The following is a 22,987-nucleotide window of genomic DNA, read 5'->3' as shown; positions in this document are numbered from 1 at the left end:
GCATCCATGGGACCTGCCCCTCACCCTCTGTGGGTACTGCCCTGAGGCTGCCCCGGCTGAAAGGTCCGGGACCTGTCACAGGCGGGACGGGCGCAGGAGCACTGAGGGCTGTGGGCTGGAGCGGAGATGGCCTCCAGTTCTCTCTTTTCTCCCCTCTGCCCCTGCCCGGACTCACATCCCTCAGGTGCAGAAGCCCCTCCTGTCCTCTTCCTCTGCTCCCTGTGTGTTTCATGCACATTCCCCGCTGGATGCCGGGACTGGATGGCTCCGACCCCTCACTCCCTGCTCTAAGCCCTCTGTGGCTCTCTACTGCCCCCGGGCCCCACCAGGCCCCTCAGCGGCCGTAGGGTCTTTCCTCGGCATCTGTCTGGGCCCGCTGTGCCGGCTCCTTTGCCCGCCCCCCTTCCCCAAAGTCCTCCCATGTCTGAATCAGGCCTTTGTAGTCCTGGGTCTGGGGTGCTGCGTCCTCTTCCCACCCGGCCCGCTCTTCCTTGTCTTTCACACGTCAGCCCAGACGCCAGCCTTCCCGGGAGGCGCCCCACAGCTGGGGTCGTTACTTATCTGCTTCCCCCTCTCCCCCAACGAGGGATCTGTGTCACAGTCATGTCTGTGTCTGCGCTGGGGACCTCGGCAGGGGTCAGTGAACGAGTTAATAAGCTGGGGCCGGTGAGTGGGTGAGGGTCAGGGTTAGGGGATGTCGCAGAAGATGTAACAGACCAGCACCCCCCGCAGGCACAGACCCCTCTGAAGGGAGTGAGGCTCCCGTCACCGGGGCCTACAAGGGGTTTCTGTCCTGGGCATGCGTCAGATCACTGGGGCTTATGTTAAAAATGGAATTCCTGACCCCAGTCCCCCCGAGTCGAACCTGGGGCAGCTGCGAGCCTGCGTTTCTAACACACTGCCTGGGCGATGCTTGCACCCCCTGAGCCCAAGTCTGCTTCCTGCCCTGAGGGTCTACGTTGGGGTGCCCTCAGCCGTCCCCTTGACTCTTGGGGGTCAGCCAGGCTTGCCCCGCCCATCCTGGGGTCCCTCCACCACAGGCTTTTCCCACCTGCCCCTCCCTCGGAACGAGAAGCTCTCTTGATGAAAGGGGAGCCAGCCCCTGGCCCACACACATCCACAAGCTTGCGCAGAGAGGGAGAGCCCTGATGCCCAGAGAAAGGCAGGAGGGGCCCAGCCTTGACACGGGCCGTGCGGGGTGTGCGTATGACGCCTGGGAGACACCCCCCCCCCCCGCCTCCTCCTGGCTCTCGGCTCCCCTTCCGTGGTTTCTCAGGGCCTTTCCCTGCTCCTGAGCCGACAGCGCCAGCACAGGGAGGAGGGATGTGGCCATTCCCTGAACTGCCCCTGGGTCCCAGGCAGGGGTCTGGCCCACGGGGAAGTAGGGGAGTTTGCCGGGATCCCTGCCCACAGTTCGCAGGGCTTAGGGAGACAGAGAGACAGCGGTGCGGGGGAGACCGGGGAAGAGGCCCGGCTGGTCACCCGTCCTGGCAAGGCCACCGATCTGCCCAAGTGCAAGACCCAGATTCCCTCAGGGCAGCCCCCTCCCCTTCCCGAGCTGCACAGCCCCCCCAGCCATCAGGCGGACCTTCCTAAAATGTGTCTGCATCCCCCTCCTGCTCTGGACCCTGCAGCAGCATTCTCCAAGCTGGCCCGCACACGGGGCCTATCCGGCTGGGCTGCCCTGTGGACCCCCTTCAGGCCACACCGAGACCATCCTGCAGCCCTTCATCTCCAGCGCCCGCCCTCCTCCCACCCCTTCCCACCTCGGCGCGTCCCCACATGCACCGCCCCTTTCCCCAGGCCCGTCGGCGATCCCCCGAATCCCTCCCTGAGCCCGGGCAGGGTGGTCAGTGCTGGGTCGTGTAACTCTGCCCCCTGTCCCCCGACACAGAATCTCAGGGTGCGGAGCAGCGGAGGGACCGAATTCTTCACGCGGTCGGCCACCAAGTTCAAGGGTGCCCTGGCCCAGAAGTTCATGTTCGTGGATGGAGACCGGGCCATCTGCGGCTCCTACAGGTGACTCTGGCTTTCTGGGGGCCAGGGGAGGGGCGGCTCCAGTTCCCAGCTGGTTTCTGCCCTTAATCCTGCCTTGTGACACCCCGGTTATTCCAGTTCACTGGTCCCCAGACTGATGAGGTGTGAGTGGGGCTGGGCATGCCCGCACGCTGCCCACCTGTCTCGGAAGCAGGCAGAGCGACGCTTTTATCCGTGAGACTGTTGTTCCTGCCTCGAGGTGTCAACAGCCAGAGGTGGGCTGTGGGCCAGGCCGGCTGCGTCCTCCCAGGCCCACAGCGCGGTCACTTGGAGAGCTGCTCTCAGGGAGGGGCCAGGATGAGGACGGTGCGGTCTAGCTCTGCCAGCCCTGCCACGCAGGGGGCAGCAAGGCAGGGGCCATCCACGGCCACACGGGGTGGGCACAAGTCACTGTGCCGACGACCCCCGCTGTCCAGGCTGCACACCCGCAAGGAGCTTGCCACACAGGCGCTGCCTGAGGTCCCACACCGGGCCTGACGCTGGGGCTCGGGCCCCGTCGGGCCCCGTCCTCTGCCCCTGCTCGCTTCTCTTTAATCCCTTCTGTGGCCACAGTCTGATGGACGCTGGCCTGTGCGTGCACGGGGGTGGGGGGCTGGGGGCTGCTGCCTCTTCCCGGGCCCTGGGCCCTGCGCCTGACCAGGCTGCCGCCCTTTGTTGCAGCTTCACGTGGTCGGCTGCAAGGACGGACAGGAACGTGATCTCCGTGCTGTCGGGCCAGGTGGTGGAGATGTTCGACCGGCAGTTCCAGGAGCTGTACCTCACGTCACACGGCGTCAGCCTCAAGGACATCCCCATGGAGAAGGAGCCCGAGCCCGAGCCCGTCGTGCTGCACTCTGTGGTCCCGCAGGTGCCCTCGGGCACCACGGCCAAGAAGCTTGTCAACCCCAAGTACGCGCTGGTCAAGGCCAAGAGTGCTGACGAGATTGCCAAGTTGTCCTCCGAGCAGCAGGAGGCCTCCAGGACCCTGGGGGTGCGGGACACGGCCCTAGCCGAGCTGCCGGGAGACCTCCCCGAGCCGCCCCTGCCCATCCACCCGGGGCTGCTCAACCTGGAACGGGCCAACATGTTTGAATACCTGCCCACGTGGGTGGAGCCGGACCCGGAACCTGGCAGCGACATCCTAGGCTACATCAACATCATCGACCCCAACATCTGGAACCCCCAGCCCAGCCAGATGAACCGCATCAAGATCCGGGACACATCCCAGGCCAGGACCCAGATGTGGAGGCAGAGCCAGGACTCCAGCCCCGCCCCCCAACCCAGATCCCCCCAGGACGGGGTCCCAGCCGAGAACAGCCTCCCCCAGGGGGACACCGAGCCACGGCCTCCTGTGCCCAAGCCCCGCACAGTCCCAGTGGCAGACCTGCTTGCCCAGGAGGGCGGCGGTGTTGGCTGGGCCCTGGCAACCCCAGAGGGGCAGGCACCCCATAACCGGACGGACCACGGGCTCCCCAGGACGGCAGGCCCAGGCCATGCCCCGCTTCAGTACCAGCTGTCTATGACCCAGGATGACCCCGACGGCGGGGGGCCGGTGGTCCCCAATGGGCTGGAGGGGGAGGAGGAGGAAGACGACGACGACTACGTGACCCTCAGTGACCAGGACAGCCTCTCAGGCAGCTCCGGCCGTGGCCCTGGCCCCGAGCGGCCCTCGATGGTCTCCTCATCCGTGTCAGAGGAGTGTTCTGAGGTGATGGAGCGCTCGGCCGCCCTCCGGAGTTGCCACTCAGAGCAGGTGGCCAACGGGTCAGCCCAGCCCCCCCGCCAACATCTGAGCACTCCCCACATGACCCGTGGACCCCTGGGTGGCTCCTCGTGGACCCAGGGTCAGGAGAGAGAAGAGGCAGGCGCTCTGAGGATGCAGGCCCCACACCTGGCAGACAAGGAGGCACAGGTGGGTCGGGGCCCCTGCGCACCAGGGTCCTGGGAGCCCCTCCCCAACGCGTGAGCACCCAAAGGTGCCGTCTGCTGGGCAGCCGCCTCCCCAGGTCATTACCCAGCATCCCATAAAGGCAACCTGAGCCAGCTACCAGGATCCGAAAGGAAACACACAACACACCCAGAGGTTTCAGGGGTGTGGTGTTATGTGGGTGGTCTGCTCCCTAGTTTGTGGATGAGGAGATGGCGGCGGCACAGAGATGTTCCTTCACACCCTGAGATCACACAGCAGTAGGTAGTCTTTGCCCGGACCTTATGTCAAGCCACCTCCGTGTCGATCCCTTTGACTGTGGCCCTGGGGACCACTCCCCTCCCCGCTCCCCCAGGCCGGGAAACAACTTGCCTCTGTCCTTGACCTCTCCACCCTGCAGCTCAGCCCAGCCCCCAGGGCCCGTCCTACCTGGGAACAGCACGCGGCTGATCATGCCCGGCATGATGATCAGGCCCATGGGCAGCATCTTGAGGTAGCTGGCCAGGATGGAGCCCCCCTTGGCGTGGTTCAGGTCCCTGGCGGACAGTGACCGCTGCACGATGACCTGGGGGCAGGGGGAGGCAGTGAGCCCCAGCCTCCTCGGGATTTCTCGCCCCTGGGCCTCAGGGAGTGTGTGAGATAGGTGCTGACCCACTAGCCCGAGACCAGCCTGAGACAACCGCGCCCACCCTGACACCCAACAGCATCCCTGCCAGTTGTCTGAGCACCTGGGGCCAAGGTTCTCTCCGGGGACTCAGTCTCCCTATCTGTCGAGGAGGGAAGGTGTTGGTCCTGACCAGCCCGTCACCCTGGCAGTTGTCAGGGTGGGAGGAGACCCTGGGTGGGTAGGTTATCAGGGACACCCCCCCCACCTCCTGCACCCTCACGAGAGGCTGGCAGGCTCACGCACGTGCCAAGAGCAGACGCTGGTTCCAACTGTGTCGTGTCCCCAGCAGAGGTCTGGAGCTTTAGGACCTGGGTTTGGGGAAGCTTGCGTTTCAGTAATGGAAGGAGCTAGAAGCTGCAGCACGAGGGCAACTCGTCATGTAGCCTCAGGCAGCTCCTGCCTGGGCCTCAGCTTCCAGATACGCAGAATGGGAGGGGGTTAGTTGGAACTGATGGCATCTGAGATCCCTCCCAGTTCTGACACCATGGTTCTACTTTTTTAAAAAAAGAATGTGGGACTTTAAAGAGCTTTACTGAGACGTGATTCACGCACAGCTCAGCCACATAAAGTGTACACCTCCGTGGTTTTTAAAAAAAGAATGTGGGACTTTAAAGAGCTTTACTGAGACGTGACTCCCGCACAGCTCAGCCACATAAAGTGTGCACCTCCGTGGTTTTTAGTATGTTCACAGAGTTGTGCAATCTATAACTTTGAAATACAAGTATTTTTCCTTCGCTGTTCTGCAGTTTAAATCACCTCCTGCGATCCAGAAGTGGGAATTCTTTGTGATTTTAAGTTATTTTCCAAACACGCAGGTTTGACAGGTAGCTCCTAGCATCTCCCTCTAGACACAGCTCTTGGTGAAGCATTAATTACAGGGTGCCGGGGCAGGGCAAGCTCTAAAACAGATTTTTTGCTGGTAGATCAGGCAGGGATGGGGTCATCTTCAAAGCTCTCAGGGTGCAGCCCACTGAATCCACTAGAATATTCCTTGGTGTCCATTGGGAGACTCCACCCTCCCCGGCTCATCCTCCAGCACCTTTTCATCAACGGGAGAAAATAACCTGGGTTTACATCAAAGCAGAGGGGCTCCAGGGCATTCTGGGAAACAGTGGCTTGTAGCCTGCTCTCCGTCAGAGGGCCTCAGATGCTTTCTCTACGTGGTCTTCTCCATCTTCCCCGAGGTCTTACCTGGCTGAAGACAGTCAGTACTTAATAGTCGTGGGCCTAGTGGGCCACGCTTGATCTAATGTCTGACGCCTAGGGAACAGTTAACACCCAACGGAACAAATGCAGACTCATCATGCCAGGGGTAGGAGTGGAAACAGCCTTTGTTTTAGGAGAAACCTGTTTCCACCACTGTACTCGAACTCCCTCCGCTTTCACAAAAGTGGTTTTTGTAAAGGCCCAAAATTGCGTGTGTCCATCTCAGAGGCCCCTCAATGCTCATTTGTGTTTAGGGTCCTTAAGAGAAACTGTCGTGTGCTTCTTCAGAGGCCCACCTAAGTGTCTCAGAGAAAATGAGATGAAAATTGTACTCCTGTAAAGGAGCTCTGGATCAGAGGTGATTATCCCTCAAAATTTAGGCTCCTGAGCAGTTTGTAATATTCACCTCAAGGTCCAGAAGCGAAGGCATGTCCTTGGAGGTGTGCCTACTCGCACTTACTGTGGAGCGCAGTCCCACAGAGGCTGAATAGCACTTGGATGTTGGCTGGACCGCGTCTAAAAATAGAACCCTGGGACTTCCCTGGCAGTCCAGTGGTTAGGACTCTGTGCTTTCCCTGCCGAGGGCGTGGGTTCAATCCCTGGTCGGGGAACTAAGATCCCACAAGCCCCGTGATGCAGCCCAGGGGAAAAAAAAAAAAAGAACTCTGACCTGCCCGGGAAGCCACCCCGTTACGTACAATAAACAGCTCTCAGAGCCACGCAGGAAGGCCGACGGTTATCTCCAGTAACCACTGAGGAGGCTGCACAATGACTGCTCTAACAGTTAGCCCCAGGTGGCCAGGACCTAATCAGTAACTGACAGCATCTCTTAACTTTTGTCCCCTACTCGCTTCCTACCCCCGCCAATCACACGGTCGCCCCACCTCCCGTGTCCCCAGGCCGCGGCCTCCCATCAGGGTCTCCCATCAGGACCTCTGCAGAGCTCCCTGGCTCATCTGCCTGCCTTTCAGCCTCCGCCAAATGTGAGGGACGGAAGCTGCCTCCCGTTTGCTGTAGCTCAAAATAAACTGCCTTTGCTTTTCTTAATAAAAAAAAAAAAAATTGACAGGGTGCCCGGGCTGGCGGCGCGGGGTCTGCAGGGCAAGCTGATTCCAATCCTGCCTCTCCGCCAGCTCCTGTGACGTGCCTAAGTCCTTTCCTCGCTTTGGGCCTCAGTCTCCCCGTCTAGACAGTGAGGGGGTCAGACGTGCTTCTCTGTAGACCCTTCCCCTGTGATGTCCTGTGATTACAAGAGCCCAGGGCCGGGCTCCCCACGGGAGAGAAGAGTTTCCCTAAATTCCTGCGTGTCTTCCCTTATTTTGCTCCGTGCTCTTGGTGGCCAGCCCCGGGAGGTGGGCGGGACAGCCATGGTCGCCCCATTCTGCAGCTGGAGAAGCTGAGGCTCGGTGCCCCAGCAGGCAAGGCCGGGGCCTCCCCGGCAGCATCGTCCCAGTGCCTCTCTGCACAGGCCCTGCCGGAGGCCAGCTCCCTCTCCCGGCCCGGCCACTGGACCTCCCCGAACCGCTCTGTCCTCGCCTGCAAGATGTGACATGACCCCCGACCCGCAGGGTTGCTGCAAATCCTGGATGAGGCCGCGTGTGGACGGCCAAGCCCGTGCCCGGGTGGCCAGCTGCAAGTCACCAAGTTTAGGCGTTCATCAGGGCCACCTCGGGGTCAGCTACGGCCCTGTGCCACCCAGGAGCATTTGGACCCCTTGGCTGTGAGATGGGGACAAGAGAGCCCACGGGAACACGGGGAGAAACGAGGTGACGGGGCCCATGCACTTGACACTGCGCCTGACCTGCGCAGGAGCCTGAAAAGTGGTGGCCGCCATGAGGACTGACCCAGCTGCTGCCTGAAAGACAGCCCGTCTGAAACTGCAGCCGCGGCAGGTGACGAGAGGAGCGCCGGCACCACGGGAGCGGGCAGGCCCCAAGGACCCTCTGGTCTGTGCGCCTCCTGGGGGTACTGACTGAGCGGCTGAGGTCAGGGAGGGGTGTGGCAGCTCTCTGCCCACCGGGCCTCTGCCTCCTGTTTTATTGGATTTGTTGGGCTCTGATGTCACCTACGCACTGTGGCTGAGCTGGGAGACACTAAGAAGCCTAAAGAAAACAAAAAGCGCCCGTGGCCCCAGCACACAGAGCTGCCGCCTGCCGCTGACCACACCGTGGGTGTCCCGGGGGCTGAATAGAGTCCTGCCAAGCCCCCAGGACCCAGTAGGTCGGTACCTGCGTGGCGGGGGTTCTGGTCCAAGGCCCAGCAGTCGCCCAGGCAGACCCAGCCTGAGCAGGACGATGGTGGGGGGGAAGGCTGAGGCCAGGCGCGGGCCCCCAGTGCCGGTGGCACTCTGGACCACCTTGGGGTCAGCTGCCTCCTTGTGTGACCTTCTTATCCAGGAGGGAAGCCCAGTCCAGCCCTGACCTCCAGGCCACTCACCTGGCCTTCATGGGAAAATCTCCTGAATGCTGCCCCACCCAGAGACGCCAATGCCACGCCAGGCCATGCTCAGTGCGGAGGGAGCGAGAGGTGCCCTGGGGCAGAGGGGCCCCAGCTGGCCCACAGGGCAGTCCAGACACTTCCCCGCACGCCCTCCACCGCCGGCCTTTCAACCAGCCCCTCGCTCACCCAGGCCGGCGGCCCCCAGGCCTCCCAGGGGTGCTAGGCAGACACCTGTGGTGGGCGCAGCCTACAAGGGACTCTCCGGCACCATGTCACAGATGGGAAAACTGAGGCCCAGCCTCCCAGGGTTCCTGGACCCTCCCAACATAGATTGCCTCCCGCCGTCACAGCCCAGGCAGGGTCTCCCAGCGAGCACACAAAACACCTGTGCTCGGGAGATGCAGAGCGCTCCTCGCTGGGCAGGCACTCCACCCTGGGCCTCAGTGTTCTGGCCTGTGGATGGGGCCGCCAGGCCTGCCTCGCAGGGAAGCTGCCCCCATTCACCCCACAGTGACTGGCTGGGTCGACTCTCGGGCTGGCTGCCTCACTCCTGGGTGGGGCCCCCGAGGCCATGGGTCCAGAGGCGAGGACTGTCATCAGGCCCGTGCCCGCCGAGGCTCTGGTGCTCACGAGGCCCCTTCCCGCCCAAGTGCCACCTGGAGCTACCCGTGGCCCTCGAGGCAGGCAGGGCGGGGGCATCGTCTGCTTCTGCCCAGAGAGGGAGCAGGGCCGCCTGGTGCCACCTGGTACGTGCCCAACTTGGGAAGGCCTAGAGTCAGACTCCGGAGGAAGACCTAGCCGCCACACTCACCAGACACGCGGGCGCAGGGGGAGGCACTGTCTCTGGCATCCCTGTCCGTCCCTCTTACAGAGAATGTGGAGGAGGGGGGCGGGGCATGGGGAAGAGTAGGCGCTGGCCTTAGTGCGACCTCGCAGGCGGACCGTTCCCCGGGACACGTGGGGAAACCGAGGCACGGGGGGCTGGAAGACACTTGTCTAGGATCACCAGTTGGTGAGTGGCAAGGCCAGGAAGCAAACCCAGGTGTGCCGTCTGCAGCCTGCCTGGCAAGGGCCCCTCAGGAAGGGGCAGAGCTGCCCCAGCCCCTGGGTCTCACTCACTCTGCTCTCTCTCTCCCAGGGCCAGCGGTTCCACCACTACCAAGTCCCTAGGGATAAAGATGCCTTCCCGCAGCCGTCGAGGACCCTGGGACCCCCGCGGTACCGCCCCGCCGCCAATGGCGCCCAGAGCTCTGGCAGGAAAGTGGGCCCGGCTGTGGCAGCTCCCCAGCACTGGCAGGCCAAGGGTGGCCCAGGGCCCTGTGAGCTGCCGGGTCCTGGGACCCCAAGACTGGCCCGAAACGCCAGCCCCCAGGCCGACGGCAGGGCCGCCGAGGAGCATTCCAGCCCCCTCGGAATCCCGTACTCCAAACTGTCCCAGTTGAAGCACCTGAAGGCCAAGATGGGTGGCGGCCAGTGGGCTTCATCCGACTCTAAACGGCAGGCCCAGGCCCCCCGGGACTGCGAGGACCCCTAACACCTTGTGCCCGGGCCTGAAGCCACGCCATCCACGGCTTCCACCCCAGCCCGGGCTCACCGTGCAGGTGTTCCCTGGCCACCCTGACCTCCAGAGCCACCCTGGAATGCAGGAAGGTAGGGAGGGCGGTGACCTCACCTGGTCGGTGCACCAGTACCAGGTGGCCATGACGGTCAGGCCGAAGGTCATCCCGGTCCACGGGAGGTCCCCCGTGTAGGGGTCTCGGAACATGTGCATGGCGTCTGCCCGCGGCATGTGGCAGGTGGTGTTGGAGATGATCCTGGATGGGACGGCCCGGGCGTAGGCTGACGCCAGCTGATCATACCCGCCGATCTGCTCAAAAGCTGGAGGGGGCGGGCGCGACAGGCACGGTTGGTGGCTGGTGGCCGTGACTCCCAGCCCCACTGCCCTCATCTCACGAGTAACTTCTTGATGCATCAAACTCAACTTTTTCCCACTTCACCTTTTCCAGTGTCTGGAAAGGTATGGAGGTAGAGGGTTTTAAAAAAGGTGAATTCAAAGGACTATTTTATTTGTATTTAAAATGATAATATTAAATGAGCATTCCACACGAGGGCACCCCAGTGTCCTGCCGGCCTCCGGATGCCCACCAGCCTCAGTCGAGGAGCTCTCTGCCAGGCTGTCGACCCAAGGAAGCAAACGTGTCTTTTCTTGGCGTTTGAGGACCTTCCTGAGGAATCTGAAGGGCTAACGTTCTGACCCAGGGGCTTCCAAAGGACATGACTTCGGCAGAGCTGAGTATGGCTGGGGGATGTGGCACTGAGAAGGGACACAGAGTCCCCAGAGGGGCAGGGGCGCCACCAAGGTTACACCGCCAGCCGGCCGGCACAAGCCAACCACGTTCACCCCCTCACTGCTCCTGTCTGCCTCGGGGTCTGGGCCCACCTGTGGCTTTTGCTTTGTCTGTGGTCACTCCCCCGCCCCGATCCAGACCAGGCCTGGCTGCCTGGGGCCTCTCCCGCAGTGGGCTCCGGGTACACAGGCCCCTGGTCTGTGAGGAGGCTGGGCAGCCACAGGTCCCACTCCCCCGCCTTCCCCAGCAGGCGGCCCGCTGTCCGGACTCTGGGCTCCCGGCATCAGTGCCACCTGTAGCCCAGGCCAGGCCAGGGTGAGCGCTCAGAGAGAACGGACGAACACTAGACACGGGTCGGAAACTGTCCAGCCACAGGGTCCTAGAGTCTGAGTCTGGAAGAGACTGTTTGCTCTCCGTGGGATCCTCCTGGCTCTGCTTGCATACTTCCCGGGATGGGGATCTCACTACCTCTGGGGCAGCCCCCACCCCGAGCTTCCTCCCTGTTCCCAGACCAGGAGATCCAAACCCCCCTTCTCTCCGCCTTGCCTTTGTCCCGCTGGCTTCTTGAGATCTTGGACATGCCTTGAAACAATGGGGGCAGATGTCCAGGCAGGTCTGTGGTCACCCACCCGCAGCCCTGCTCCCATTGAGCCCCGAGCCCGCGTGGGTGCGGACAGCCCTGCCTCCTGAGTCAGGTCCGCAGCCAGATGCCATACGGCCTGGAGCTGGTGACAGAAGTGCTGCTGGGCAGCAGGGGTGGGAGGGGAGCAGGCCTCCGTCACCCAGGGGAGGCCGGTGGGGGGCTGACTGCCTCGTGGCTTGACCTCGTGAGGCCACCCACCCCTAGTGCGGACACCGGGGCCCTGACAGGGCGGCACCCAGACCCCAAAGGGCTCGCTGCTGTGACAGCCCCCATGGCCTCTCACCTTTGACCGTCAAGATCACGGCTCCCACCACCATGATGAGCGTTTGCAGGGCATCTGTGTAGATCACAGCGGCCAGGCCCCCTGTGGGTGGAGACGAGAGAGCTGGAGGGGCCCTGGCCTCGACGGGGGAGGGAAAGGGAGGTGAGCAGAGCTCCGGGAGGGATAGCTGTTCCACATCGACGTCCCCTGCCCTTGCACGGGTGGGTGAGCTGTGGACGCCGCAGCCAGGCCAGCGGAGCCAGCTGCAGAAGCCCAGGTGCCTGACACGAACTGGCCAGGTCCCAGGCTGTGGGAGGGGGCGGCCCCCTGCCCCCCACCAACCGCTCGGGTTCCCGTGCGTGTCCACGGGCCACACCTGCCACCCGCAGGCGCCGTACCTGCGATGGTGTACAGGGCCGTGACGGCGAGCATGAGGATGGTGGACAGGTAGAAGTTCCAGCCCAGGCAGATGTGCACGAAGAGGGCCCCCGCGTACAGGTCGATCTGGGGACGGGAAAGGGGTGTGTGCAGGGGCCCGAGGTAACCACAGGACCCGGAGCGCCACACACCCGACGTGTGGCCTTGATGCCCCGTAGAGGAAGAAGGGGAGACCCCCCCCCCCACCTTCCAGGGACTGTTCTGAAGGGGAGGAAGTCCTGGCTGTGGACAAGCAGTGTGCAGGGGACGTTGCTGATGTTAATAAAGTCCTGAGTGGCCTCTGCCCACCAGGGAGCGGTGTTGCTGTTCAGTCTGGCCCCTGCCTGGGGATGGAAAAGGGAGTCCGGGAGGGCTTCCTGGAGGCGGGGGGTCCAAGAAGACGAGTGAGCCTCCACCTCCAGACCCACGTCTGTCTGGGTCCCTGTGTCCCTGTTCTCTGCTCCCTGTTAAGCAGGGCACCCCAAGAAGAAACCAGATATGTGCCAGGGGTCGGCTGGGGGAACAGAGGGGCCGTCTTGCTTATTGACCCACCATGGGGTTGACACTGAAGCCAGGACCACGGCTCAGGCCGAGCCTGCTTCCTAGGGCCGAACTGGACACAGTCCTGCCATCCCAGGCCCTGGGGCAGCATAGAGGCAAGAGTTGAAGCCCTGGGGCGAGTCTTCTAGCCTCAGCACTGGAATGGGCCTTACGGACCACAACTGCCCGCCCCTCCCCACTGCGCAGTGGGTGCCCAGGGAAGGAGGGAGGACCCGATCCTGCGGGACCTAGGGCTGTGCCAGGGTCCCTCCCCGCCGCAAGTTTCCGAAACTGCCATTCTGGGCTTGCTTAATGGCAGGGAGATAACCCAAAATACAGCCTTTGGGGCCAAGAGGCTCCTCAGAGAGCTGGGCAAACCCGCGGGTTAGCTGAGCTTGCCGAGTGGGGGATAGTCTGCCTGAGGCCTGGGGCACCAGCCGAGCTAGGAGCTGCAGCCCCGCTCGGAGTCAGGCCTGTGGAACCCCTGCTTCCCCCAGGCTCCTCCCCTCCCCTCTCCTGGAGAGGGCAGCTGCCAACGTGGGCACTCAGACAAGGTGTTCTCGGGAGTCGGCGGCCCCTCACCCCCCGGCTGCGAGTCTGTGTGTCCACCTCCAGCCCAAGCTCAGAAGCCCAGAGCTGCTGGATATCAGAGCAGGAAGGACTCTCCAAGCCCCCTGCCCCGTCAGACCAGGGACAAACTGAGGCCCATGGAGGGCAAGCGGCCTCTTCAAGGCGAGGCTCTGGCAGGTATCAGAGATGGAGGGGACCGGCGACGGAGCAGGGGGGCTCTAGAAAGTAGCAGCCCCTCCTCCCACCTGGCTGTCCTCCAGCCACTGCTCAAGACCACTCCCTGGACCCCATCTGTCTCAGAGGACAGCCCTGGCCTGTGCGCCCAGCCTCCAGGCTCTGGCCACGCATCCCTTTAAGCCCAGGTAAGTCTGGTCACGCCGACATTCCACGCCAGGCACTTTGCTGCCTCCAGGCCTTGGCCCGCCCAAGTCCCTCTGCCCTGGGACCTCCCATCTCTGCATCTCATCGCTCAGGACTCAGCCTGCCCCGACGCCCTGCTCCCCGACTGCTCTACTGCTCAGTGACTTCCTTCCAGGGCAGCAGATCTGAAGAGTGATGCGCGGGCAGCGGGAACAGCACAGGCACAGGTGTGGAGGTGGGACTTTAGCCGCCATCCCCCCTGGGGACCCTACGCAGCTGCCACTGGAGGCCAGCAAATGTGCGGTTGCCTGCCGGCTCTAAAGGAGACCCCGCGAGGAGGCTCAGACGACCTCCGGGCAGATCTGACCTCTCCTTCTGCCGACGGAGCTCCCTCTCCTGGGGCCCCAGCTGAGCTGCAGCCTGCTAGAAGCTAAGAGCCCCGCTCGGACCTGGGTCTGTGTCCCTGGTGAGCACGTCGCCTTACCTCCTGAGCCTCTGGGTAAAGTGTGAGTGCAGATGTGGAGAAACACAGGCACTTGTGCTCGGCCCCCTCTGGCCCTTCTGGCCTCTGCAGGCCCTGCGCAGGGCAGGCCGCGGAGGCGCAGGTGGGACCCCTGAGGGAGCCGCTCCACTCCACAGAGCGGGGCACGGGCGCAGAGGCACGAAGCAACTGGCCCAAAGCTGCACGGTTGTGAGCAGGGCTGCGGGCTTTAGGGATGACCCTCGGGGCCCCTGAGAGGGTTGACCCCCCCTTCCTGCACCATCCCACGGGCTTGCAGGGGCCATGAGCCCCGGACATGGGAGGGAGCTGGGCTGAGCTGACCTGCAGGCTAGGGCTGATCCGCTGGCTCGTCACAGCTTCTCAGCACCCCGAGTTCCCCACAGGTACGTGCCCCCTGGCTGGGCCCTGCCCTGTCCTGGCCACCTTCCTGCATGGGACCCTACTGCCCCCTCCCTTTGTGGGTAGCAGAGAAGCTGGGCAGGTCCCTGCACCAACATTTACCACGAGTTTACCCTAAATCATCCTGTGTCCCCGACCCCCAACCTCGCCCATCTCCACAGAGGCCGTCACTGTCCCTTCAGTGTTCTGGACACGTCTCACCTTTGCCACACTCCCTGCACCCAACCCACTGGCCACGGCTGTTGATTCCCAAAGTACTCCTGCCCACCTCCACTGTCCCCACCCTGGGCCCCATCCCTTTGGAATCCCCTCGCTGGCCCCTCCTGCACTCGGCTTGTTCAGAGGGCGCGCCGAGGTCTCTGCATCTCCACTCACGCAGAATGAAACCCACCTCCCGGCCCAGAGGCCCTGCACGCACCCTCTCCCCAGCCCCATCGGCTTCCCTCAGCGGCTGGACCACTGTCTCCAAAGCAAGCCTGTCCCTTGCTCCTTCTCTTCCGTCCAGATTTCAGCCCTGCATTTGCTGCATTGATCACCCTTGTACCACTCAGTGTGGATGCACTGCTCTGTTGACTTATCTGCCTGGAAGGAAAGGTCCTTGAGAACGAGAAATGGGTTCATCATGGGTGCCCACCCAGGGCCTGGCACACAGTAGGTGCTCAATAAACAGGCACGTTTGCATAGACCAGGGGCTGGCACACTACAGCCCACAGGCTTGATCCCATCAGGCGCACTGGTGTGTCTTTCAAACGCCAACAGCAAACTTGAGTGGTGTGTAAGTGGCATGCAAAACTGAGCATACTTTCTATCTGGCCCCTCACGGAAAACCCAGCCAAGCCTGACATAGATGATTCCATTCAGTCCCATGACGTGTGCTGGGCACCTAGTACCACTGGGGATACACCAATGAACAGAGAAAAAATGGGATTGGCAGACTGTGGCCATTCTAATGAAATCATTCGGCTTAAGAAGGTAGCACGTGTGTGAAAGACAGGGGGCGCAGGTCTGCACCTGCGGGGCAGCCGAGGGCCTCGCTGAGAGGGTGAGCTGTGAAAGACCTGAGAGGCAGGGGCGTGAGCCACATGGATATCCAGGGGAAGAGGTTCCAGCCAGAGGGCACAGCAGGTGCAAAGGCCCTGTGGCAGGGTCATGCCTCGGGTGTGCTCGGTGTAGCTGGAGTGATGTTTGCGTCGGGAGAAGCAGGAGAGGTGAGGGTCTTGCTGGCCATGGTTGGCCTTTACCCTGAGTGGCCTGGGGTGGCAGGCCGGGTTTCTCTATTTCCCAGAGCACACGGTGATGGAGCTCGGTTCCCCCCAAGCCCGTGTGAGGCCCCCTGCCACCCATGGCTTGCTCTCTCTGCAGACCACTGTCCCCACATGGGGGCTGGCAGCAGGCGGGCCCTGTGGTCTCTGGACAGGCTGCAGCTGGTGAGGGTCCTGGGCATGCAGACATGTGGGGGCGTTCTTGGGGCTCCACCCAGTGAGGTCAGGGCCTCTGGGGGCCGGCTGGGCACACACACTGCAAACAGCTTCAGCCCAAAACATGAGCTGGGGGGCCCCAGTCCCTCCCAGACCCAGCCCGGCAATCCGCATTCCTCCTGCTTCCCTGTCCGCTTCATCCAGGCAGCCCCAGCCTTGAGGTTCCCCACTTTATAGGTGGGCAAACTGAGTCATCCCATCACAAAGTGGAGTCTGAAGTGCCACGTCCTGGCTCCTTCAGTACCACACGGCAGTGGTCGGGCCCACTGGGCTCTAACGGTTGTCTCTGCCCGATTCAGCAAGTGGTGACCTTGAGCAGGTGGTGCCCACTCCCTAGGTCTCAATCGTCTTGTCTGTAAACAGGGCTGCACACGAGGTGGCCTCTAAGCATTCCCCCACTTTGGCCCCCAACCCCGACATTCTGGACGTCCTGCCCAAGCTATGAGTGTGAGGTGTGAGCTCTGCCTCAGAGCCACCAGTAGGACGAACAGGGGGGTGGGCGGAGAAGAAACCCCTTCGACCAGGGGTTGGCCTCACCAGACTGCCCCCGGCCCCCCGCCTCTCGCCCCTGTCCCCTCCAGTCCATCCTCTGGGGGTGCCGGTGGCACTAACACAGACCTGACCGTGTCACCTCTGCTCAAAGCCTCCAGGGCCCCTTGGACACTCCTCACTCATCTCTGACAGAGCCCCCTGGGCCAGGGCGGGAACTGCCACCCAAGAGCCAGCTGCGGCCCTCAGGTCTGGCTCGTGTGATGGCTGGTCCGCCTCAGCTGCCACCGCTCCCGGTCACCTCCCTCCCAGCTCCTCCTCTGCTCCCGAGGCGCCTGACCCCTGCAGTCTGGGCCTCCGGACGGGACCACCCCAGACGCGCCCTACGCCGTGCACCTCTCTCCTTGGCGTTTGCACCCCCCATGCCATGCATACCCCCTTCTCCACTAGACCCCAACCAACGCAACCCCAGCAGGCACCGCCAACCCCTCTTCTGGGTCCGCACTGTCCCCCCCGCCCACCGTGACACACCTGCGTCCCCCTGTACTGAGGCCCTGCTGCCAGGGAGGCGGCCGGCACGGGGGCGGAGGGGGGGGGCGGGGTCGGGAGGGGAGGAGCCCGCGTGGGAACTGGGCCTGGAGAGCAGCGGCGCCGTCCTGGTCGGTAGAGGGAAGCCCCAGGGGAGAACTCTTAGGATCTGTCCAGGGAAGAAGGCGGCGCCTGCTCTCTAAACACCCCGAAACCCACCCAGAAGGAGACGTGCAGACGTGCAGCTCCGGTGAAGGCCTGGCCGGCCGAGGCTCCCGGGGCTGCAGGGGCCGCGGAGGAGGAAGCCCCGGCCACGCCCTCAGAAGCGCCAGGCCTCACGCGGGAGGAAGCAGGCTCGGGGCTGGGCGGGCTCGCTCGGCCGGAAGCAGGCCGCGCAGGACTCGCCGTCCACCTCTGAGCCCTCGCAGGGGCCGGAGCTGGAGCGGCTGGACGGCCTCAGGGGACCGGCAGGCACCGAGGACTCGGGAGGGAGAACCCGAGGCCTGGTGCTGCCGCGGAGTTCTCGCGCGCCGGGGACCAGCTCTCCGCCCTCCCGCCCTCCGTCTCCCTACCTGTGAAACCCAGGGTGTGGACAGGACGCGCCCCACGCTGGCCCTCCAGCGGGGCCAGGCCAGGCCCGCAAGGGAAAGGGGGCGCCGCGGGGTCAGCCTAGCGGAGGACTGACAACCAAACGGCATCACGGGCCAGAGACCTCGGGCTCTGGGCGCCCCCTAGTGGGCGGTCCCGGCTCACCCGGTGCCGGCCCTTAACCGTAACCCCTGACACCCCGCATCCAGAACCTGGGCAAAGCAGGAGTCACGCGGCCTGCGTTCTGACCCCAAATTCGCCGGCTGCTGAGCCCAGCCCCAGGGTGCTGGGCCAGCTGTGTGACCCTGGGCGAGTCAGTGTGCCTCTCTGGGCCTCAGTTTCCCCAGCTGTTAGACAAGGCAGAGACGGATCAAGGGATGTCGGGTCCCTTCGAGGACCCCAGAGCAGGGATGTTCCAGCCAGAAGCCGGGGGTGGGGCAGCTCACCGATATCTTGGTGAAGACAGACAGCAGCAGCGACAGGACAGACAAGTACATGCGTATCCGTTGGCCTCCATAGCGCTTCTGGATGTATTCAGGCATGGTGACAATCTGGCGGGGTCATGGGGGCAGGGGTTAAGCGTGCTGCGAGACCACAGCCCATGTTCAGGACCGGGAGCTTCTCACACTCCCAATGCCAGGCCTGGAATTCCAGGCTAAGCGCTCTGATCGCATCCTGAGGGGCTGAGGCCTGGGTGTGGCAGGCTGAGACAGGAGGAATGGATTCGGGGGACTGTGCCTGGGGCCACAAGGATGAGTTTGGAGGCCGTGGTGACAAATCCAGTGAGCTTCGGCTGGTTGGGGAAGCTGGCTGTGCCAGACTGAGACAACCAGGAAAGGGGATCCCCTGGACTTAGTGACAGCCCAGCTGGGGCTGAAGGAGTGGTGGAGTCAAGGACAGTGTCCCCTGGGTGTGCCACCCAGGTGTGCAGCCCAGGTGTGTAGCCCAGTGCACAGCCCAGGTGTGCAGCCTGTGTGCTCGGGGAGATGCATCATCCCCCAGATGCAACACACAGGTACAGTAGAAACCAACAGACGAGGCCCATGGGCTGAGGTCCGAGGGGACCTGTCTTCGTGGGCTGATGGAAATGTTAGCTGGACTAACAACAAACCCAGAACTGAGAGTTGTGGGTTCACTCACCTTGTGAGTGAAGCCAGGGGTCCTGCCCATCACCACCACCCACTCCAACCAAGGCCCGGACGCAGGCGAGGCTGTCCTGAGGCCCCAGGAGCAGACTCACCTCCGAAGAGATGTAGATGGGCACGAACACCCACGCCAGGGCCAGCAGCACGTACGTGGCCTGAGGGGGACAGAGGCAGAGTAAGGACAGCAGATACCAGGGGTCTGGAGGCCTGAGTTGCCATGAGAACCTGGGGCGGCCCCGCCCCCGCAGCCCTATAAACAGACGGCCAGGCAAAGGCTCACGGCTTCCCGCGGCTCTTCAGCATTCTGAAGACCCAGCTTCCCCAGGAGCGCCGCCTGCCTGGACGCTGGCCACCCCGGTTGCTGGGAGCTGCCCCTCTGGCCACGGAGGGGTAGGCTCTGATGCAGCCCCATCCAGCGTCTCTTAAGGTTGCTGTGCTTCCTCCCACGGCCCCACACAGCCTGGGCCCGCCTTCCAGGAGCTCACATGCCACTCGAAGCCTGCCACCGCCAGGCCTCCAGCTGCGCCCGAACCCGCCAGTCCGATGAAGAGGCCCGAGCCCTCGCTGCTGGCAAACAGGGAGGCTCCCATCTGGAGGAGAGAGAGGAAAAGGATCTAGCAAGAGGCCCACCCCGACTCCGAGCCCCACCCTTGCCACGTTTTCCAGCACCCCAGCTTGGGGACCCCCTGCCTGTCTCAGCCTGCCCCATCACTGCCTGCTTGGGCTGGCCTGGGGGGTGACATTGGGTGAGGAGGACACACATAGTGACCGCAGGGATGCAGATGAGGGCTGACCTAGAGGTCAGATGCGGCCCCACCGGAAGGAGGGGCGGGAGGAGACAGGGTGTACTCACCGGCCCCCATGTCATGTCCCGGCCCGCCAGGAAGTAGCCGCTCACCGTGTTCCTGCTGGCCCGGCATGAGGACTGCAAGGACAGAGGTGGAAACTGGAGCCCTCGCGTGGCTCGCGCCGCTGCTGTGGAAACAGTCCGCTGGCTCCCCAAAGACTTAGACACACAGATTATCCCGGGACCCAGCAGATCCACTCCCAGGATACAGAGAACTGGAAACAGGTGCTCGAGCAAAACCTGTACTCGAATGTTCACAGCGGTGTTATTCACAACAGCCAAAGGGTGGAAACAGCCCCAGTGCTCACCAGCTGATGGCATTAGGAGTAGACAGGAGGAGGCCCTCCCCTCTGTGCAGGGTCCCGGGGTTCACTGCGCAAGTCCCTGTCCCCTGAAGCCCCGGGGTTCACCTGTAAACGGGGCTGGCCTTTGGCCCGGGGCTGTGGGAGAGTTAGGGTGATGTGCACAGTGCCTGCATAGAAGGGGCCCCGCTGCTGCCTGTGATGACCAAAATCGCTTCTCTCCTATCAAAGCTGGGAGAAACTGGCTTATGAACTAGGCTAGGCTGGTGGACACGGAGTTGTCAAAACAGAGACTCCCAGGTCCTGCGCGTCCCTCCCCGCCTCTGGATTCTGGCCCAGCTGGTTTGGTGCAGCTGAGAACCCCTGTGATTCTATCGTTCAGGGCGATGTTCGCCCAGTGAGTCCATCTGACATCGGAGGCGAGGCCAGGAAGACGGCGTTCTGTGCCCGGGCCCCCAGCGTGTCAGCCGCATAGAAGGCCCCGAGCCTCGCACTCGGCCTGCCCTTAGAGAGACTTCCTATTCCTCACTTTAGAGACTGAGAAGCTGCTGCCACAGAGTGAAAGGGGCTCGGTCAAGGTCTCCGACAAATCTCCCCCGGGGCTGGGAGGAGGACCCCGCAGGCACCAGGCCTCCAGGGAGAGGATGCAATGCCCAGGGACGTGCCAGCCGGTTCCCGCACCCCACTGCCCACCCCAGCTGGTACCACCACCGTCCTCTCACCCATATGCCCACGGCCACGTTCAGGGCAAAATACACGGTTATGATGGTGATGTCGACCACGCTCAGCTGCGGCCCGGGGGCGTGGGGACCGCTGGTAGAGTTGTCTGCAGCCATCCTGCAGCGGGGCCAGCTCGAGCAGGAGGGACTGAGGCCAGACCAGGGCAGAAAGGGCTTCCCGGCAGGAAATAAATTGATGATTAAACCGAGCCGACGGTGCCATCTCCTGCCCACGGTGTGGCCGCGTGCAGGGAAGCTGCTTCAAAGTGCAGCTACATCTCCTCCACCCCCAGTGGGGATCGAGGGAGTGGGGAGCACTCGGGGGAGGCTTGGGAAAAGTAAAGGGAGCCTAGTGGATCCAGAGGCAACCAGAATCGTCCCAGAAAGGGGTCGTTACTGAATGGGTGGCTGAACCTGTATGTAATTCGGATAAGAAGCACGGAGGGTTGGGGACAGTTGCCCCACTTCTGGGGACACTGCCATGATGGCAGCCACATCCTTCTGCACCCAGCAGGCCGTGAGTGGACTGAGAGGGTCCTGGGATAGTGACTTGCGTCACACTGTTCACTTCCAGCCACGGCAGTCCTGGTCCTAGAACACCCTTCGCTGGACAATAAAGGCCTGTCACCAAACTTCCTGCTCCCTTTTCTAGACCAGTGATCAGGCCAAACCATCCCATCCTGACCATCCCCTTGGGTCCCCAGGGTCTCCCAGGACCACAGATACTGGGTCCTAGTATCCAGCAAGCGTCTGCCAGGGGCTGAGAGCCACCATGCTTAGCTCTTCTGCACACTGTCCCCTTTTGCGCTCAGAGTAGGTGGTACGGGTCACAGTCAAGGGACGAAGGCAGGAGGCTGGCCACCTGTCCCTGCACGACCACTTGAGGGCCAGAGCTGGGCTTCAGCTCCACATCTGACCCCAGATGCTCCCTGTTGGTGGCAATGATGTCTCTGGTTCCACTGGGTCCTTCCTGCTCAGATTGCTCACTAATTAAATCAGTGTGTACAGCCGGGTGGGTCTCAGTTTGTGACATTTGGAGTTTAACCAGGACACGCAGCCCCTCCACAAGTGTTAATGAGTGAACGGCTGGCACTGGGAACACACTGGCCTGCAAAACCAACTGTGCCTGTTACTCGGTAACCGAGGCAGAGGGTTTAAAGATTAATCCCCTCACACGCGGGACTAGACAGGGAAGAAAAAGTAAGTCACTGCTTAAAGTCAGGCAGGCTCAGACCGCCCCTCCCCAACTACCCTCACCTTCAACAAACTAGCCTCTCAGGTGGTTTTACTTCCCAAGCCATTGCTAGAAATGTATCGTGAATCAAAAGATCACTTTGTACTGGTCAGAAGGACACAACGGGATATAACGTCCAGATTTATGAAACTGGTCTCCTAAAGAGGCAGTAGCTGAAAGAACAGTATTTGGTCCCCACTCCACAGCCTCGGTCTCGGAAGGAAATAAACCACTTAGAGACAACACTGCCACCCACTCCACCTTCTGATCAAAAGGCCTGGGGAAAGGAGGCCAAGAAGAGCTGATGGATGGGGACAGCGAGAGGGCGGCAGTGGAGGAAATGAAGGAAGCCTTTATGTCCTGTTTACAAACACCACTTCTGACACCAAATGTGTGTGGGTTTTCTCCACTCCGACCAATTCTCCCTCCCTCTGGACACCAACTGGGTGTCCTGTGACTCAACTCAATTCTGACATTATCTGCGAGTTAGCACAGACCCCACAGGCTACGGGCTCAGTCCGGCAAAACTGCTCCCACTTCAGATGCCGGGTGCAAGTCCTGGGCCTCCCGTGCTTCTGCTGAGCGTCTGTGAATTGGGAGCTCCCATGCCCCTTCTTCAGGTTTGATAATTTGCTAGGATGGCTCACAGAACTCAGGGAAACACTCGATTACTCATGATTATTATAAAGGATATTTCTACAGGATTCAGATGAAGAGGTCCATCGAGTGAAGTCCAGAAGAGTCCTAGCACCAGTGTGTTCACCAACCTGGGACAGTGTGTTCCCTTCATCGTGTGGGGTTTTTATGGAGGCGTTATCACCTAGGCATGATGGATTAGATCACTGACACTAATAATTAGCTCAAGACTGAAAGTTTCAATCCTCTCATCATGCCTTGGTCTTTCTGGTGTCCAGCCCCCATCCTGAAGCTCTCTAGGGGCCACTGGATTGTATACTTTAAAATAGTTTAAGTGGTGAATTTTATGTTATGTGCATTTTACCTTGAGGATAAAATAAACAGGCTTCTGGAATTTAAAAGGCTTTAGAGGTCTTGGCCTCCTGCAGAGATGTACTGAACCAAGGTAGAACCCTGCACCTATTAAGATTTTCTTCAAATAAACAGCAGTACAATAACAGTAGCGGACTCTAATGCCTCACTCTAACAATGGACAGATCATCCAGACAGAGAAGCATAAGGATACAGTGGATTTGAACAACACTACAAACCAAAAGACCTAACAGACATATGCAGGACATTCTATCTAATGACAGCAGAAGACATATTCTCAAGTGCATATGGAACGTTTTCTAGAATAGACTATATGTTGGGCCACAAAAGAGGTCATAGCAAATTCAAGAAGA

General features: G+C 61.9%; 2 protein-coding genes across 4 annotated transcripts in view; one reads left to right on the top strand and one right to left on the bottom strand.

Annotated features, from left to right (window-relative positions):
- FAM83G (family with sequence similarity 83 member G) overlaps positions 1–10,436 on the top strand; it is a 29,805-nt gene extending 19,369 nt beyond the window's left edge. The window contains exons 3-5 of the mRNA XM_029211667.1: positions 1,895–2,019; positions 2,698–3,928; positions 9,394–10,436. Coding sequence (XP_029067500.1) covers positions 1,895–2,019; positions 2,698–3,928; positions 9,394–9,789 — 1,752 coding nt within the window. The 3' untranslated portion in view covers positions 9,790–10,436. The remainder of the gene's footprint in view (positions 1–1,894; positions 2,020–2,697; positions 3,929–9,393) is intronic.
- The window catches only part of SLC5A10 (solute carrier family 5 member 10), a 55,262-nt gene extending 34,689 nt beyond the window's left edge, over positions 1–20,573 (bottom strand). For 2 of the 3 annotated variants that reach the window (XM_029211650.1, XM_029211651.1), the window contains exons 1-9: positions 20,396–20,573; positions 19,378–19,449; positions 19,010–19,114; positions 18,620–18,679; positions 17,826–17,930; positions 11,907–12,012; positions 11,530–11,610; positions 9,928–10,133; positions 4,373–4,508 (exon numbers count right to left, since the gene is read on the bottom strand). In XM_029211650.1, the coding sequence (XP_029067483.1) occupies positions 4,373–4,508; positions 9,928–10,133; positions 11,530–11,610; positions 11,907–12,012; positions 17,826–17,930; positions 18,620–18,679; positions 19,010–19,114; positions 19,378–19,449; positions 20,396–20,509 (985 nt within the window). In that variant the 5' untranslated portion in view covers positions 20,510–20,573. Of the gene's footprint in view, positions 1–4,372; positions 4,509–9,927; positions 10,134–11,529; positions 11,611–11,906; positions 12,013–17,363; positions 17,506–17,825; positions 17,931–18,619; positions 18,680–19,009; positions 19,115–19,377; positions 19,450–20,395 lie in introns of those variants that run through there. The other variant, XM_029211652.1, reaches the window with a different exon arrangement.
- Positions 20,574–22,987: the final 2,414 nt, after the last annotated feature.

This window comes from Monodon monoceros, unplaced genomic scaffold (assembly GCF_005190385.1).
Source record: "Monodon monoceros isolate NGI ecotype Baffin Bay Population unplaced genomic scaffold, NGI_Narwhal_1 Super_Scaffold_9, whole genome shotgun sequence".
Lineage (NCBI taxonomy): Eukaryota > Metazoa > Chordata > Mammalia > Artiodactyla > Monodontidae > Monodon > Monodon monoceros.
This window is presented reverse-complemented; position numbering and strand designations above follow the sequence as displayed.